This window comes from Suricata suricatta, chromosome 5, assembly GCF_006229205.1.
Source record: "Suricata suricatta isolate VVHF042 chromosome 5, meerkat_22Aug2017_6uvM2_HiC, whole genome shotgun sequence".
Taxonomy (NCBI): domain Eukaryota; kingdom Metazoa; phylum Chordata; class Mammalia; order Carnivora; family Herpestidae; genus Suricata; species Suricata suricatta.
The window spans coordinates 119,411,991-119,430,171 of NC_043704.1; the positions used below are offsets into that span (position 1 = coordinate 119,411,991).

Genomic DNA, 18,181 nt, shown 5'->3' on the forward strand with positions numbered 1-18,181 from the left:
AGAGCATCTTAAAAATACTTACTTGCTCCCATACTTTGCACTAGTTGATCTTTTCTTCCTATATTTTTCATGAGGTTCATCTAGCTTTTCTATGATGCTTTTTATTTGCTGAATTGTCTTAAAGGTTGTTACTGAATCCTCGATTACAAAGTTAGAATAATCATCAGGCTCTTTCTGTGGTCCCTGGTAGACTGCTATAGTTCCACAAGCCTCTGCAAGGAGCAGTAAAATCTCTGATCAAAAAATTAAGTTCTATAAATGTAATTTTTAGAATACATAAGAACTTTTCAAGTGTTTCAAGCTGGGAAGATTTCCTGCTGGAAATGCACAGATAACCCAGTTTCATTTTATTAATTATAAACAACACATTTATGCAAAAACAGTATTTTCATGAATATCTAGGAAAAACACCCCCTTGAGAGTTTATCAATATCCATATAAGTAACATTTTGGTAAAGCTAGGAGTATTTTCAATTTTAAGATAATGCCAAAGCAATGATTTCAAGAACTGGTAATGAATGATCATGGTTAAATAAAAATATTTTAATTGTATATTTACCTTCCATTTTCTGCAGCTTAAGTAAACTGAGGGTAAAAAGGGAATAAATTCTTTCTGTTTCTCTGTCTTCATCAATATCTATTTGGATGTCTGCAGGGACACCTCTATGGTAAAAATGAAATTAAAGACACTGAAAAATTTCACTTTGTTAACTTGCTGAAAACTGTTGGTGGCCTGAGACTAGAAAACAGAACCACAGAATTTCGCAGAAGGAACCTGAGAAATCTAGTCTCATTTGATAATCTAATAAAATGGGGCCAAGAGAACTTTGGTCATCATGCAACTCTAATCCAAATCCAATCCCAAGAGAAATTATCTTTGTAACACCAATGCTTCATCACAAAAGCAATATATTACTTCTTAAGTCGACAGGCTGTTCCAGACAATTATAAAGAGAATGCAAAGTCCTTTCTTGCTCAGGCTGGTATGTCTATTTTAACACTGCCCATCCTGCCCCTGCTTTTATGACTTATGCCAACTGCGATCTGAGAAAATTTTCACCACCCCAAGAAGAAACTGTATCCTTGAGTACTCCCCAAATCTCCCTCCCTCCAGCCTGTCACAACCACTAAATTACTTTCTGTCTCTATAAATCTACCGATTCTGGATACATTATATAAATGCCATCATATAGTATATGGCCTCTGTGTTTGGCTTCTTTCACTTAGCGTGTTTTCAAGGTCCATCCATGTTGCAGCATGTATCAGTACTTTGTTCTACTTTATGGATGAGTTTTTCTATCGATATACCATACTTGAAACATTGCTTTTTTTAATCAGAAAGAAACTTACGCAGTACATGGCTTGCAGCCCAGAGCGTTTTCACTGGTTTCCAGACAGCAGAGCCAGTTTCCATTGAGATACGCAGACGGATGATAAAAACTGAGCCTGTTCTGATTGCATCGGCTCACCCTGCAGAGCACGTCTATCCATTCATTAGCTTCTACACAATTATTTGCCTGGACATAGAGCGGTTTCTCCATATGTATTACTTGGAACATCTTCGTGGCAAGTAAGATAAAAAGTTAGTAACAGAGTCTAAAAACCAACACAGTACAAACAAGAAAAGTTATGTAAAAGAAATAGAGTTCATTTGGCTAGATAACTGCTGTTCAGGTATCTTATGAATTGTTACTTTTCTTTTTCAATATTCCTTTACTTCTGAGAGAGAGAGAAAAAGTATGAGCGGAGGAGGGGCAGAGAGAAGGACACACACACACACACAGAATCTGAGCAGGTTCCAGGTTCTGAGCTGTCAGCGCATGACACAAACCATGAGATCATGACAAGCCGAAGGCTTACACTTAACTGACTGAACCACCCAGGCACCCCATGAATTGTTACTTTTCAAGTAAGTTAGTTCCAAGGACAATATGAATCACATAGTACTAAGTAGTACAATAGAATATAAATTTTAGAAGCCACACATGTCCAAAGAATAGACTATCATATGAATATGAATAAAGGGAGGGAATTGCAGACAGAGGAAAAAGTATGAATAAGGGTAAAGCAGTGGGAAAATACAAAGAACAGGAAATCATCCTGATTGGTTTGAGAATACATACATACTGAGTGGTAGCAGAAGTTAAGTCTGCACAGACTGGCTGGGTCTATATTATTAAAGACTTGAATATCAATTTGAGAAGTCAGATTAGGGAAGTACTGAGAAAAGTACCTTTAACTTAATAGGGCTAGACAGACTGTATAAAGCATCAACAATAATGGACAATTTATTTATTTAAAAATATTTTTTATTTGGGGGCACCTGGGTGGCTCAGTTGGTTAAGTGTCCAACTCTTGATTTTGGCTTAGGTAATAATCTCAGGGTTTGAGCCCTGCATCAGGCTCTGTGCTGACAGTGCAGAGCCTGCTTGGGATCCTCTCTCTTCCTCTCTTTTTGCCCTTCCCTCACTTGTACTCTCTCAAAAACAAATAAACTTAAAAAAAGTTTTTTATTTGAATACAATAATGGACACACCATGTTCCCTTACTTTCAGGAACAATAATGAACAATTTTAAGACACAGTTCTAGCCAGCAATTACAAAATATTAATGATTAATGACAAATACAATCTTTTAAAAAATTCCAATGAATATATTTAAAGCTTTATTTATGTAACTTACATTTTTCTTATTGAAAGAGCTCTCTTCCAGTTTTTCCACAGCAAGAATGTTTTTCACTGGAATTGTATAAATTGCATCTTTGCCTAAATTATTAATAAAAGTAGAACAAAATTAAAATAATTTCCATCAGAGTTGTAAATGTGAGAGGTTAATTCTGGATGGTTTAAGCTCACCCTTTTCATAGCAGGAATATAAGTAATCTGAAGATTTCTGAATGATACACACGTATTGTTTTATGAACAGATGAATTTTGCTTGTTTTCTATAAAATGACTTCCTCTTTATTTTCAATATAAAGTTTAAAACATTTTTAAGGAAAAATGTGGAAGTTTGATCTCAATGTAGAAAAATAAAATATTGTCTTTTGTAACAATTATATGGGGACTGAAAAATATTAAACTTAGCAGTGGGGGCCTGCTCATAACTCACCCAGACATGGAATTTTCTTTCAGGGCGTTCTCACCTAAGAAGTGATTCAGACTGTTCCTAACTGGATTTTTTTTTGTTTGTTTTAGTATCTAATATTTAAGGGGTTGACCCTAAAAACTATGATTTGAAATTGAAAAACTGTTCATCAGTATCAAATACTGGCTGGTCAGATGACTAGAACTACCAAATTTACTCTAAGAGATATTAGGAACAAGAGTAAAATTTTTATTTGGGGGAGTGAATCCTTCATGTAATTTACGCATTTAGAAATTTGAGCTTACTAAAGGAGTTCCGTTATATCATGATGATATGATGCATTTCGATTCTCTTACCAGGATAGACTGTATCTCATATAGTCACAGAAACTGTGAGCAAATATAGCTATGACTTTTCCTGGTCATTTTGTAATGTCGTTCTTAGAAAAATCAAAGCTTTGCTTTTATTCTCATAGAGTTTAATGACATATGTATTGAGGGGCTGGAGGTTAGACCTTTACATTCGTACTGGTCCATGGACTAATGTATAGCTTTCTAACCAAAGATAGTTATTGGGTTAATAAAGGTTAACCTACAATATTTGCAGAGAGGTTAACCCAAAATATTTGTTAAGCCTGGTTGCTGGTGTAAAATCTAAAATCTGTGTAATTCAAGCAGATGTGATGTAAATTTTTTCAAAAAGATAGTTACTTAATTCAACTATCATACATTTAATGTCTAATGTATACCAGACACTTCTAACCACTTTGAATATAGTAGTAAACAGAATACATAAGACCCTAATGAAGTCTGCATTTAGGTCTAGAAAGCCTGGCAAAGACAATTAGGTCGAGATGAATGCTATAATGAAAATAATCTGAGGTGACAGAATAGAAAGTAATTGGGAAGTTACTTTAAACTGGGTAGTTAAGGAAAACTTTTTTCAGGAAATGACATTTAAATTCAGCAAATACAAATCGTAAGTGCACGAGAAAATAAGCAAAGACTATCAGCAGTTTCCTGGAAGCAGACAAGATCAAATGTATGGCAGTGGCGGGGAGGGAAGAGTAAACTGAAGGAAGCCACAGCTCGAACCACATGAAGGAAAAGGCATCTGCAAAATCAGGAGTAGTTAGAAGAGAGCTTCAAGCCAGAGTCAAGGGACACAGACAGCTGGGGACTGGAGACACAAGGACACACACACACACACACACACACACACACCCCAGGATGATTAACAGGTAAGCTGCAGCTGGGAGAGCTCTTCTTCCCTCAGACTGTATGAAGCAGCAGTCAACAGAGGTTTATGTTCCAGGCGCCAGCAGGCATGATGCCCACTGGGGCTGCAACGCAGAGCTATGTCACAGGTTGTCGCTGACCCTCTGGAGGGCAGGAGAGCACCCACACCAGAAGACAAGCACAGGCAGCCTTGCCGCTTGGCAGCTGGTCCTGTAGTTCCCTCACAATTACTGGCAGGAAGCTAGTAAACACTCAAGCAGGTGAACAGACTGTAAAAACATAAAGATGAGCAGATCACCAAAGAGATCACCAAACAATGAGGAAAATCAGCACCCTGAAGGTGAGACACAGCTACAACAAAGAGGAAAACAATTAAGGAAATGAGGGGTATGATACAGTTCCTTTGGGTACTGATCTATGTGGAGTAGCACCATAGAGATTCCACACAGTTTTAAAGTTTTGCAGGAAGTTTCTATCTTTAGATTTGTTTTATACACAAAGCATTCCCATACCCTAGAATTGCTATATTTGTTCAGTTCTGGGCAAATAATAGCAGCATATGTAGAGAAAGCACATTGCTCCCAGGAACTTAAACTATCGTGATGTCATTAGAATTAACTCCATAGTTAGTAATATTAACTGAAATGTATTGCAAGTGGAATTAGTAAAAGAAAAGATTTTACTGAGGACTCTCCAAAAATACAGTACAAAAGAACAAAGAAACAAAGTTAAAAGAAGAGCTGTGATGGATAGATTTAGAAGTTTCAATACTTGATAAGAATTCCAGAAACAGAACAGAGTGTTCAGGAGAAAATTACTAAAGAAAATGTCCCAGAGATAAAAATAGCAATCTTCAGGTTGAAAGGACCCACGTGCTGAGCAGCATGGCAGGAAAAAGACCATTACCTCACACTAGGCAGTCAAGAAAGTCCTAAAAGTTTTTAGGGAGAAGAATCAAGACAGGATCAGACTGATATCAAAATTCTCATCAGCAAAAATGTAAACTAGCAAACCATGGAGTAATATCGTCAAAGTTCTGAGGGAAAATGATTTGAAATCCAGTCTATCATTGAAGAGTAAGGGTACAAAAAGAGTACAATACTTATTTTTAATATGTGATGACCCAGAAAATTTATCAGCCATGCCTACTGAAATAATTCTTTGAGGAAGCACTCTTGCAAAATAAATAATAAATGCAAGAAAAGACAAATATGTTATGCAAGAAATAGTGCTGGGCAAAGAAATCAGCAAAACTATTAAGCGCAGATAGAAAATCATTAATGTTTGACATATAAAAGGTAAAAGAAAAATGCGAACCTAGTATTACCGTTTCGAATGACTTCATTAGGGAGTCATTAGCTTTCCCATTAGCTTGGGAAAATAATGAATTGAAAGCATCCTATTCTTTTCCTAACTGAATGGGGAATTTGATTAACTGTAGACATTAAGGTAAACATGGAAGTTTAAATTTGTCTGTTAATTTTAAAGTAGAAACAGGATGCCCAAATTCCCTCATGAGAGAGAGTACATGAGTATGCAATAAAAAGGCAGGAAAAGAAAAATAAACCCAATAAATGGAAAAGCCTAGTAAACAGAAAGCACAAAACAAACAAGGCAGTAATCATAGTAATCATAATAAATGTGAGTGCATTAAGTCTCCCTATTTGATGAATGAAACCCAGTTTCATTTAAAATCTCCATTATTTCTACCAAAAATTTAGGAGTTACCATATGACTCATCAATTCCATCCCTCGGTATATACACCCAAGAGAATAAAAAACATATGCCGATACAAAAACTTGTGTATGGATGTTTACAGCAGAATTACTCATAACAGTAAAATACAGAGAACAATCTAAATGTCCAATTTATGAATGGATAAACAAGATTTGGTTTATATCCATACAACAGATTTAGCCACAAAAAGAATAAAGTACTGACTTAGCCTATATCATGGATGAGCTTAGGAAACATTATGCTAAGTGAAAAAAGTCACATGAGTTCTTTTATATGAAATCCCCAGCACAGGCAAATCCATAGACACTGAAAGTTAACAGATGGTTGTTAGGAGCTGGAGAAGGGAGGAATTAAGAGTGACTGCTAATGGGGTGCCTGGGTGGCTCAGTTGGTTAAGGGTCCGGCTTTGGCCCAGGTCATGATCTTATGGCTTGTGGGTTCGAGCCCCACGTCAGGCTCTGTGCTGACAGCTAGCTCAGAGCCTGGAGCCTGCTTTGGATTCTGTGTCTCCTTCTCTCTCTGACTCTCCCCTGCTCATGCTCCCTCTCTCTGTCTCTCAAAAATAAATAAAAAACATTAAAAAAAAAAAAGAGTGACTGCTAATGGGTATAGGGTTTCTTTCTGGGGTGACAAAAATGCCCCAGAATTAGTGATCTTACAACTTTGTGAATATGACAAAAAAGAAAGCTTGCTGGGATTTGGAGTAGCATTGTGTTAAAATCAGGATGAACTGGTGAGCTAAATTTGAGAAGTGACTTCTTAAAAATTTTTAAATCTTCCAACCCACAAACATGATGTATGTCTCCTTTATTTTGTCTCAGCAGTGTACTATTGTTTTCAGTGCAGAGGTCTTATACTTCTTTGCTTAAATTTATTCCTAAATGTGTTTTGGGGGGGGAGGGGAGGAAGGGAGCTACTACTGTAAACGGTATTTTTATTTTTTATTTACAAATTATTTTTAAGTTTTATTTTCTCATTTCGAGAGAGAGGGTGAGCAAGGGAGGTGCAGAGAAAAAGGGAGAGAGAGAGAATTCCAAGCAGGCTCCACAATGTTAGCATGGGGCCCAAAGCAGGGCTCGAACTCATGAAATGGGAGATCAGGACCTGAGCTAAAACCAAGAGTACGACGCTTAACTGGCTGAGCCACCCAGATGCCCCTGTAAATGGTATTTTAAAGTTTTCATTTTCTAACAGTTTCCATCCCTGTATTTTTATAGAAATACAAGTGATTTATATATATGAATCTTGTATCTCAAGGCCTCATTAAATTCACTTATTAGTTCAAGTACTTGTTTTAAGATTTCCTTAGGATACCCTATGTATGCCTTTTTAAAAAATGTTTATTTCTTTTTTGAAAGAGAAAGAGAAGACAGAGCGAGCAGGAGATGGGCAGAGAGGGAGACACATAATCTGAAGCAGGCTCCAGGCTCTGAGCTGTCAGCACAGAGCCCAAAGTGGGGCTCAAACCAACAAACCAAAGTCTGTGAGATTATTACCTGAGGTCATGACCTGAGCTGAAGGTGGATGCTTAACCAATTGAGCCACTCAGGTGGCCCATTTTTTTTCTTTAATAAAAAAAATTTTTTTTTTTAACATTTGTTTATTCTTGAGAGAGAGGGCATGAGTGCACAAGTTGGGGAGGGGCAGAGAGAGGGAGACAGGATCTGAAGCAGGCTCTGTGCTGTGAGCACAGAGGTTGTGGAGCTCAGACTCAGGGACCGTGAGATCATGACCTGAGCCAAAATCAAGAGTCGGACATTTAACTGATTGAGCCACACAAGTGCCCCTGCATTCCTTCCCTTCCCTTTTTTTTTTGGCCTTATTGCTTGTAATTTCATGTGCTATACAATCTTATTACAGCACAATGTTGAAGAGAATTGAGGAAAGTAGATAATCTTTGCTTTGCTCCTGATCTTAGACATGTTACATTTACTGTAATTATTGATAAAGCTGTTTTTAAGCTATCATTTTGCTATTATTTGTTTCGTTTTGTTTTCTGCCTATTCCGTCCATCACTCCATTGTTCTTCCTCTCCTGCCATGTTTACTTATTTACTTTTTGGGTAAGGGAGAGAGGGTGGGCTATACTTTTTTAAAAAATGGTTTTTGTTCTGGAGATGATAATATACAGCCTTAACCCACTATGGTCTATTTAAAATTTTGTTGTCATTTCTCATAAACTATAAAATCCTTGCAATAATCTACTCTATCCCTTTCCTTTTTGCTACTACTGTCATATATTTTATATCTAGATTTGTTATCAACTGTATAATCCAATGTTATAAATTTTACATTAAACAGTTGCTTTTATTTATTTTATTTATTTAGAGAGAGAGCATGAGTGAAGGGGGAAGCGGGCAGAGAGAAAGGTGAGAGAATCCCAAGCAGGCTCCGTGGCAACCCTGCATCAAGCAAGTCTGTTGGTACCATTTTTCCAAGAGCATCTGTTCTCTTCGTGTCTGTGTCACATCTTGGTAATTCTCACAATATGTCAAACCTTTCCATTATTATTATATTTGTTATGGTAATCAGAGATCTTTGATGTTACTGTTATAATTCTCTTGGGGTGCCACGAACTATGCCCATGTAAGACAGCAAATTTAACTGATGAATGTTGTGTGTTCTGACTGCCCTACCAACCAGCCATTCTCCTCTCTTTCTCCCTCTCCTTGGGCCTCCCTATTCCCTAAGACCTAACAATACCAAAATTAGACCAATTAATTACCCTACAATGGCCTCTAAGTGTTCAAGTGAATGGAACAGTTGTATGCCTCACTATAAATCAAAAGCTAGAAACTATTAAGCTCAGTGAGGAAGGAATGTTGAAAGCCAAGAGAGGCTAGGATTCTTGTGCCAAACAGTTAGCCAAGTTGTGAATGCAACAGAAAAGCTCTTGAAGGAAACATAGAGTTTTATTACAGTGAACACATGAATGATAAGAAACTGAAACAGCCTTACTGATGATATGGAGACAGTTTTAGTGGTCGGGATAGATGATCATACTAGCTACAACATTCCCTTAAGCCAAAGTCGAATCCAGAGCAAGGTGCCAACTCTTTCCAATTCTATGAAGGCTAAGAGAAGTGAGGATGCTCCACAAGAAATGTTTGCAGCTAGCAGAAAAAGGAAAGGAAGCTATCTCTATAACACAAAAGTCCAAAGTGAAGCAACAAGTGTTGATGTAGAAGCTGCAGCAAGTTACTTAGACCCAGCTAAGATAATTAATAAAGGTAATTATAAAGACAGTCTTATATTGGAAGAAAATGCCATCTAGGACTTTCATAGTTAGAGGGAAGTCAATGCCTGGCTTCAAAGCTTCACAGGACAGGTTGACTCTCTTGAAAGGAGCTAACGTAGCTGACTCTAAGTTGAAGCCAATGCTCATCTAGCATTCCAAATATCCTGGAGCCCTTAAATTATGCTAAATCTATTCTGCCTGTGTTCTATAAATGGAACAACAAAGCCTGAATGACAGCACATCTGTTTACCACATGGTTTACTAAATATTTTAAGCCCACTGTTGAGACTTACTGCTCAGGAAAAAAAAATCCTTTCAAAATATGAATGCTCAATGACAAGGTACCTGATCACCCAAGTACTCTGATGATGACATACAATGAGACTCATGTTTCATGGCTGCTAACACAACATCCATTCTGTAGCTCATGAATCAAAGAGTAATTCTGACTTTAAAGCCTTGACATTTAAGAAATACATAGCTATTAAGAAATACATAGTGGTTCCTCTGATGGATCTGGGCAACAAAAGTTGAAAACCTTTGGAAAGGATTTACCATTCTAGATGCCATTAAGGATTCTCATGGCTCATGCCAAGAGGTCAAATTACCAACATTAACAAGAGTATGGAAGAAATCAGTTGATTCCAGCCCTCATTGGTAACTCTGAGGGCTTTAAGACTCCAGTGGAGGCAGTAACTACAGATGTGTTGGAAGGAACAAGAGAACCAGAATTAGAAACAGAGCCTAAAGATGTGACTGACCTGCTGTAATTTCATGATAAAACTTAAATGGATGAGAAGTTTCTTGTTATGGAGCAAAGAAAGCTATTCTGTGAAACAGAATTTATTCCTGAGAAGGTGCTGTGAAGACTGCTACAATGACAATGAAGGATTTAGAATATCACATAAACTTAAGTGATAAACCAGAGGCAGAGTTTGAGAAGACTGACTTCAATTTTGAAAGAAGTTCTACTGCAGGTGAAAGGCTACCAAGCAGCATCACATACTACAGAAAAATCGTTCATGAAGAGTAAGTGATGTGGTAAACTTCATAGCTGTCTTATTTCACAAAATTGCCACAGCCACCCCAACCTTCAGCAACTTCCACCCTGATTAATCAGCAGCCAAACATTGGGGCAAAATCCTCTACCAGCAAAAAGATTACAACTTGCTGAAATCTCAGAAGATGGTTAGCATTTTTTTAGCAATGAAAATTTTTGGTCAGTTTTATTTTTAATTTTTTTCTTCTGAATTTTTAAATTCTAGTTGGTTAACACATAGTGTAATATTGGTTTCAGAAGTAGAATTTAGTGATTCATCACTTATATAGAACACCCAGTGCTCAGCACAATAGGTGCCCTCCTTAATATACATCCCCCATTTAGCCCATCCCCCACGCACCTCCCTCCATTAACCCTGATGTTCTTTGTATTAAGAGTCTCTTATGGTTTGCTCCCCTCTTTTTTTATCCCCTTCCCAAATGTTCATCTTTCTTTTTTCTTAAATTCCATGTATGAATGAAATCATATAGTATTTGTCTTTCTCTGACTTTATTTTGCTTAGCATAATACACTCTAGCTTCATCCACATCGTTGCAAATCACAAGATTTCATTCTTAGCAATTCGTGGCAATGTGGCTGGACCTCGAGGGTGTCATGCTAAGTGAAGTCAGCCAGGCGGAGGACAGATACCATACGTTTTCACTCATAGGTCTAACAGGAGAAACTTAACAAAGGACCATGGGGAGGGGAAGGGGGGAAAAGAGAGAGAGGGAAGGAGACAAATCATAAGAGACTCTTGAATACTGAAAACAAACTGAGGGCTGAAGGGGGAGAGGGTAAGCATAAGGGGGGTGGACATGGAGGAAGGCACTTGTGGGGGAAGAGCACTGGGTGTTATATGGAAACCAACTTGACAATAAACTATAAAAAAAGTCTAAGAAAAGATTTCATTCTTAGCAATGAAATATTTTATTTATTTATTAAATATAATTTATTGTCAAGTTGGTTAAAAGAGTGTATATACAGTGTGATCCTGGTTTTGGGGGTAGATTCCCGTGATTCACCGCTTACATACAACACCCAACAAGTGCCCTCATCCCAACAAGTGCCCTCATCCCAACAAGTGCCCTCCTCAGTGCCTATCACCCATTTTCCCCTTTCTTCTGCCCTCCCCCATCAACCCTCAGTTTGTTCTCTGTATTTAAGAGTCCATTATAGTTTGCCTCCCTCTTTCTCTGTTTGTAACTATTTTTCCCCTTCCTTTCCCCAATGGTCTTTGGTTAAGTTTCTCTAGTTCCAGACAGGAATGATAACATGATATCTATCTTTCTCTGATGGACTTATTTCACTTAGCATAATACCCCCCAGTTCTATCGAATTTGCTGCAAATGGCAGGATTTCATTCTTTCTCATTGCAAAGTAGTATTCCATTGTATATATAAAAGCACTACTGGGAATTTATCCAAAGGATACAAGAGTGCTGATACATAGGGGCACATATACCCCAATGTTTACAGCAGCACTTTCAACAATAGCCAAATTATGGAAAGAGCCTAAATGTCCATCAACTGATGAAGAGATAAAGCAATGAAGTGTTTTTAAATTAAGTTATGTACATTGTTTAGAAATAATTCTACTGCACACTTAACAGACCACGGTAGAGTGTAAAGATAACTTTTATACACACTGGGAAGCCAAAAAGCTAATTTGACTCATTTTATTGTGAACTAGCTTTATTGTTGTTGTCTAGAACCAAACCCACAATATCTCCAAGGTATGGCTGTACAAGTTTCTTCACTTTTGAGAACTTATGTGTCTATTTTCAAAAAGGCAACTTCATCAGTGTAGTTGTATAAGCTCAAATCCTTGGAATTATCCTTGACTTGCCTTTCCTCACTCTTGATAAGTCATCCTTTAGCAAAACATTTGAGTAGTATCATTTACATTTTTTTTAATGTCTTTATTTTATTTTGAGAGACAGCAACAGAGAGTGAGACACAGAATCTGAAACAGGCTTCAGACTCTGAGCTGTCAGCACAGAGCCCGATGCGGAGCTCTAACTCACGGACTGTGAGATCATGACCTCAGCTGAAGTCAGGTGCTTAACCGACTGAGCCATCCAGGCGCCCCTGAGTACTTTCATTTAAAAAAGATCCAGAATGTGATCCATTTTTATCACCTCCATTGCTAGTAACTGGTCTAAGCCATTATCTTTGCTCCCCTGAATTACTGCAATACCCTTTTTTAAAAAATATTTATTTTTGAAAGAGAGAGAAAGAATGTGAGCAAGGGAGGGGCAGAGAAAGAAGGAGAGAGAGAATCCTAAGCAGGCTCCACACTGTTAGCACAGAGACTGACGTGGGGCTTGATCTCACGAGCCAAAATCAGGAGTCAGATGCTTAACTGACTAAGCCACCCAGGTGCCACCAAACCTCTTAACTGGTCTCCCTCCCCTTTCATTCTGTTCTTCACATGGCATGAATGATTCTTTTATTAAAACATAAATCTAATAATGTAATTCCTCTCCTTAAAGCACTCCAATGCCTTTCCATCTTTGACTCAGAGTAAAAGTTTTAGAATGGCTCACAAAGCCCTAAAATATCTAGCTTCTCCATGACCTCTTTGATCTAAGTTCCTATGATTACTACTTTATGCTTTCTTTCCCCCAGAGCCAGAAGAGCTTTTTCTTGTCTCTTGAATATTTAGTCATGCTTCTGCTTCAGGGCCTCTGTACTGACTGATGTTAGCTATGCATCACTATTACCCCAGATATCCACTTGAGTCACTCCTTCATCATCTTTAGACTTTTACTCAAATGTCATTTTTTAAAACTTTTTTTGTTTTTGAGACAGAGACAGAGCACAAGTGGGGGAGGGGCAGAGAGAGAGAGGGAGACATAGAATCTGAAAGAGGCTCCAGGCTCTGAGCTGTCAGCACAGAACCCGATGTGGGGCTCGAACTCACTAACTGTGAGATCATGACCTGAGCCTAAGTCAGACACTTAACTGACTGAGCCACCCAGGTGCCCCTCAAATGTCATTTTTTTAGTGATGCCCTCAATGGTAGACTTTTTAATAGTACAATTCTCCTCATAAGCCTATCACGCTCTATATTCTATTTCCCTGCTTTATTTTTGTCTATCTCATTTATAATCATCCAATATACTATATAATTTGTTAAAATTTATTATAAATCACTATTAAGCTATGAAGTTCCATGAGGGCAAGCATTTTGGTATGTTTTGTTTACTACTGTTTTCTCCAGAGCCAAGGACAGCATCTGGCACATAGTAGGCATTCAATAAAATATTTATTGAATGAATGTGTGACTGCAACAATGAAGTGTCCATTAGCTACCAAAGAAAATATACTGCAGAACCCTGTGTGTAAAAATATGAACAGGTGAAAACCAAGTCAACCTAAATGTAGTGCCTGGGTGGCTGAGTCGGTTAAGCATACTGACTTCAGCTCAGGGCATGACCTCGTGGTTCATGAGTATGAGCCCCACATTAGGCTTTCTGATGTTAGCACGGACCAAGCTTGGAATTTTCTGTCTCCCTCTCTTTCTGCCCCACCCCCTCACTATCTCTCAAAAATAAATAAACATTAAAAAAATTTTTTTTAAGCCATCGAAATTTCTTTTATTTTGTCCATATGCTATTTGAACTGGAACATTTGCTATCACATGGAAATTGTGCAGGCTCTACGTATCTGTGTATATCAGGTCTCCCAAGAATGGACAGTATCTAATCAAGTTTGGAGAACACAGAATGGAATTTCAGAGATGAATTTGTTAATAACATATCATTAGTATTCTTGGTGGAAATTTTAGAAACTGAGAGTAGTGGTTCTTAATGTAATTCAGATGGTAATACATCTGGAAGACATGGTATTCTTTGAAGAACACCATTTATTAAAAACACTTACTACATGGCTTAATGGAGGTAGTAAAAACATGGTCTTCGATAGAGGATCTTAAAGACTAGAGGAAGAGACAGACAAAAGTAAGGACGACATAGTGTGACAGGAATTACTCCTAAGGGGATAAAAAAACAGAATAAGAGAAAAGCTCAATTGAAGTGTCTAGAAGCTTATGAATGATTCCCATAAAGAGCTCATCTTGATCTGAGGCTTAAAGGATAACAAATCACACAGGTAAAGAAGGAGAGACAGGAACTTCTAGGTAGAGCATATGCAAAAGCATGGAGGTAAAAGAGCACAAGTTAAAGGAACTGCAAGAGCCAGTCTGGTGAAGTGCAGCTGAATGCCTGATGAAAAAGGGAGAGCCTGGAAGGTCAATAACTCATTTGATTTCAGTATACAATTAGAAAAACTTTTACTTACAAAAGATGACTACATTGCAATATAGCAATATAAACCCATAATCACAAGCACACGTGTTCATAAAAAACTGTCAGTATGATCGTGACTGATTGCTGATTGAGTGTCATATAATTTTCATTTGCCACTCATTAATCTAGTTTTATGAAGATAAGTTGAATATTCCTTATTAGCATTTATGTAAGCAGGCATCAAAAACTTAATAATTTACTTAGGAAAAACCCTTAAAATTAAGAAAATTCTATTTAATCCCTTTTCCAGTAAGTTGGGAAAAACCCATACTATTTGATTCTAAGTGGCATAAATACTTGATTTAGAATACTAGTGTCCAGTAGGAGAATAGAGTGAGAGACCCAATGATTTAGAGTTATATTATAGAAAATTTGGGATGCACTCTTTCACACACTAAACTCATATAACAAGTGTAGCAAGAGATTGTCTTGGCTATCCAGAAACAGCAAGGAGATAGAAAGGTAAGCCAAACATTTGCAGAACAACCAGAGAACCCAAAGCCCATTCATTTTCTTCAGAGAGCAAAGTCCTGATGTCTTCCATCAAAGCCTTTTTATTTGAAGCATAATTTTAACAAAACACAGTACCTGTATCCTCACTCACAGTATATGTGTAGTAAAAAATGGAGTTGAGTGATGGAGGTGGGAGTGGGATGTTACATTATGGTTCACTGACAGCACAAGAAATTTAAGGTAACAGCCTAAATATAAACAGGATAGAGAAAAACTGTATGAAGCAAACACAGGACACAAAAAAGCACAGCAGTCCAAGGCATTTTAGCTGGGGAATAAACAGCTGCACACACTCATAAGCGGCCCTGAAAACATCACTAAATCAAAGCACTATATAATAATTAATCTTATCAATGGCAGCCGCGAGTCATCTAGAAAATGTTAACTTACGTTCAATGAATTCTTTTTTAGAAGGCAGGGAAGCATGTAATACATTTTGGAAAAATTCATCAAAATAGTCAAAACAAAAAGCATGGATGCTTAAAACTATAGGCTTTGGTAAATAATCTTTAAATTTCATGTAAGCGAGTTTATTCCTCCAAGGTCATTCCAACAGGTTACATTTCTTAAGGCCTGAAAACAATTTAATTTCTGTCTATTTTATACCTAGGGCAGCTTAATCATTCTACAGAATTTTATCTTCATAGGATCATTAGCTAGAACAGAGGTTCTCAAGAACCGTAGGTGAACTTTGGATTTCCAAACTCATTGAAATTATATGCAAAATTCTGTGTCCAGTTTGTATTTCTCTGGAGAAAGAGGCCAAAGCTATCACTTGATTCTTAAAGTTCTAAAGCCAAAAAGGACTTTAGAATATTTAGATTGGAAAATACTTTAAATGAGGAAAAAAATAGCTAATGTATCATGGAGAACAAACTTACCTTAAATTTTATTTCAATGTACTGTTACTGTAAACATAATTAGCCTATTATGACAGCTATTTTTAAAAAGGTGCTATATATGTGAGAGCATTTACTTACTTAGTATTCAACATAAGCTATAAACTTCTAAAACATTCAAAACATTTAGCTTAAAAAATGTGACTGGAAGGCTAAGAATGTAAGCTATTGCTCTTTAGTTATCAGACTATTTATATGCCATAACAAATTATCTTGGTGACTAAAAGTAAAAATGCCTTTGGTTTCTTCTATCTTACTAATACAATTAGCCATATGCAGTCATTCCGGTTGAACCATAATAAGGATTATGAAGCAAGTTTTCTTATCACTCTGCTCTTCAAGAATCTCCACTGAAGCATTCTACTTAACTGAATCTACATTCTCTTGAAAATACCCTACAGCTGTTGTTTGTTTTACCATTTCAAAATTTATAGCGGAAGCTCTCTGAACAGATCTTTACCTAAGAGAGCTAATGGATTAACAGGGACTCTCCATGTTCTTGTGAAACATTAATGAATGATGCTCATGGGATGCTGAATGCTTGTGGTTGCTAGGCTACTATCTATTAAGCCTGCATCCTACTCTTTCCATTGGTTAGGCTGCTTTGTTTACCAACTCTGTAGGGTTTGTTTCCCTGTTTAACTGTTTAAGCCATTTTTCCATGTTCTCATTATAATTTACTTAAATATATGTAAAGTGACAAAATAAGTGCCCCTTACTAAGGGATTTGTTTATTTGAAAATCAGGCAGGTGCACTGAAAAGTGTCAAAAAAAGGAGACCCACACCTGTACAAATAAAGTTGATTCATATGGCGGTGAGACACCTGTAAAAGATTAGGGGTGACGATCATGAAAGCTAGTAAAATTCTGTACTTGGATTACTTTTCAAGTGTTTAAGTTCTGGCTTCACTTTGAAGAAATCAACAACCAGAAAATTGATGCATTACTGGTATATTTGCACAAGAAAGACAAAGGGAAATCCAATCTATAGATCCATATTCAAAGAAAAGATCTTGGTTCTCTATCAGAAAATGTGGCAAACACATGCATAAATATTTAACAGGTGTATGCACCTTATTGTCTGTTTTAAAATTATTCCCCCTTTTTGGTTAGGTAAACTTCTTTGTATCACCTTGAATAAATGGGATTCTATGAAATGTGGTCCAGGATTTAGATATTAAGTTCTTCTTGCTATGATACCAAGAGGAGCTAAAGGCCTTCTATGGATCATGCTTGATGCCAAAGGAATCAACTTAAAAGGTGGAGATTTTAAGCACTGTCCCAGTCCACTGAAGGACAAACTCTACCTCTCTGAATCCTTCAAATCACACTGTAGGAAGACGGCTTTCTTTATTCAAACAGCCTGTCTGTGCTTTCTCAGGAAACAAGTCATTAAAATTTCCATCTTGAAGTCAGCTTGGCCAACAGACTAGAATGAACATGATAACTGTACAAGAATCACAATCATGGTGTGACTGTGGAGAACTCTGGCTGATACTACCCAGCAGCTCAATGAAATACTCTCACTTATTAACCATTGATTCTTACCAATTTGGCTCTGAGAGTTAAAGAAATTTCCAAGTTCTAAATAAATCCTGGGATTTACCAGGGATTTTTTTTTTTTTTTTTGTGGAAAACAGAGCAAACGTGTGAGGAAAAAAATGGAACTTACATGGTGTCACTTGTCAAGTATCTACTATATCCTTAGTGTGTGTGCACCACTGTGAGAAACTAGAAACTACAGTAATATTAGTGAAAAGGTTCACTAGAGTTTCATTGAGCAGCAAAAAAGAAATCTTCACCAAGAACCAGGAAAAGACCCACAATAAAGCATAAACACAACTACCTGGCTGTTTGTGGTACGTGAGCTCTCTGCTTGTTAAGCAGAACCACCGCTTCTTGAAATTCTTTTTCCCAATCCGAGTTCTTCCCTGAGCTCTTTTATACATCTCACTGCCAAAACAACAGATGTAAAAATTTAGCCACAAATATTAAAGTAGTTCATCCAAAACAAAGAATTGTTCTTTAATTTTAAATGACATTAAAGGCTGCATAAGATTATATTACAAATGTGAAAATGTCTTTGTTATCTATAACTTTTGCATTTATTTTGGCCATG

General features: G+C 37.1%; 1 protein-coding gene and 1 long non-coding RNA gene across 4 annotated transcripts in view; one reads left to right on the plus strand and one right to left on the minus strand.

The window, feature by feature from the left end:
• RASA2 (RAS p21 protein activator 2) overlaps nt 1-18,181 on the minus strand; it is a 102,545-nt gene that overhangs the window by 5,036 nt on the left and 79,328 nt on the right. For 2 of the 3 annotated variants that reach the window (XM_029940149.1, XM_029940148.1), the window contains 5 exons: nt 17,906-18,015; nt 2,683-2,765; nt 1,351-1,559; nt 560-663; nt 23-212 (listed from right to left, as the gene is read on the minus strand). In XM_029940149.1, the coding sequence (XP_029796009.1) occupies nt 23-212; nt 560-663; nt 1,351-1,559; nt 2,683-2,765; nt 17,906-18,015 (696 nt within the window). The remainder of the gene's footprint in view (nt 1-22; nt 213-559; nt 664-1,350; nt 1,560-2,682; nt 2,766-17,905; nt 18,016-18,181) is intronic. The other variant, XM_029940151.1, reaches the window with a different exon arrangement.
• Nucleotides 8,521-18,181, plus strand: part of LOC115292190 — a 44,624-nt gene continuing 34,963 nt past the window's right edge. Inside the window, exon 1 of the long non-coding RNA XR_003908844.1 lies at nt 8,521-8,535. This is a non-coding gene — a long non-coding RNA (uncharacterized LOC115292190). The remainder of the gene's footprint in view (nt 8,536-18,181) is intronic.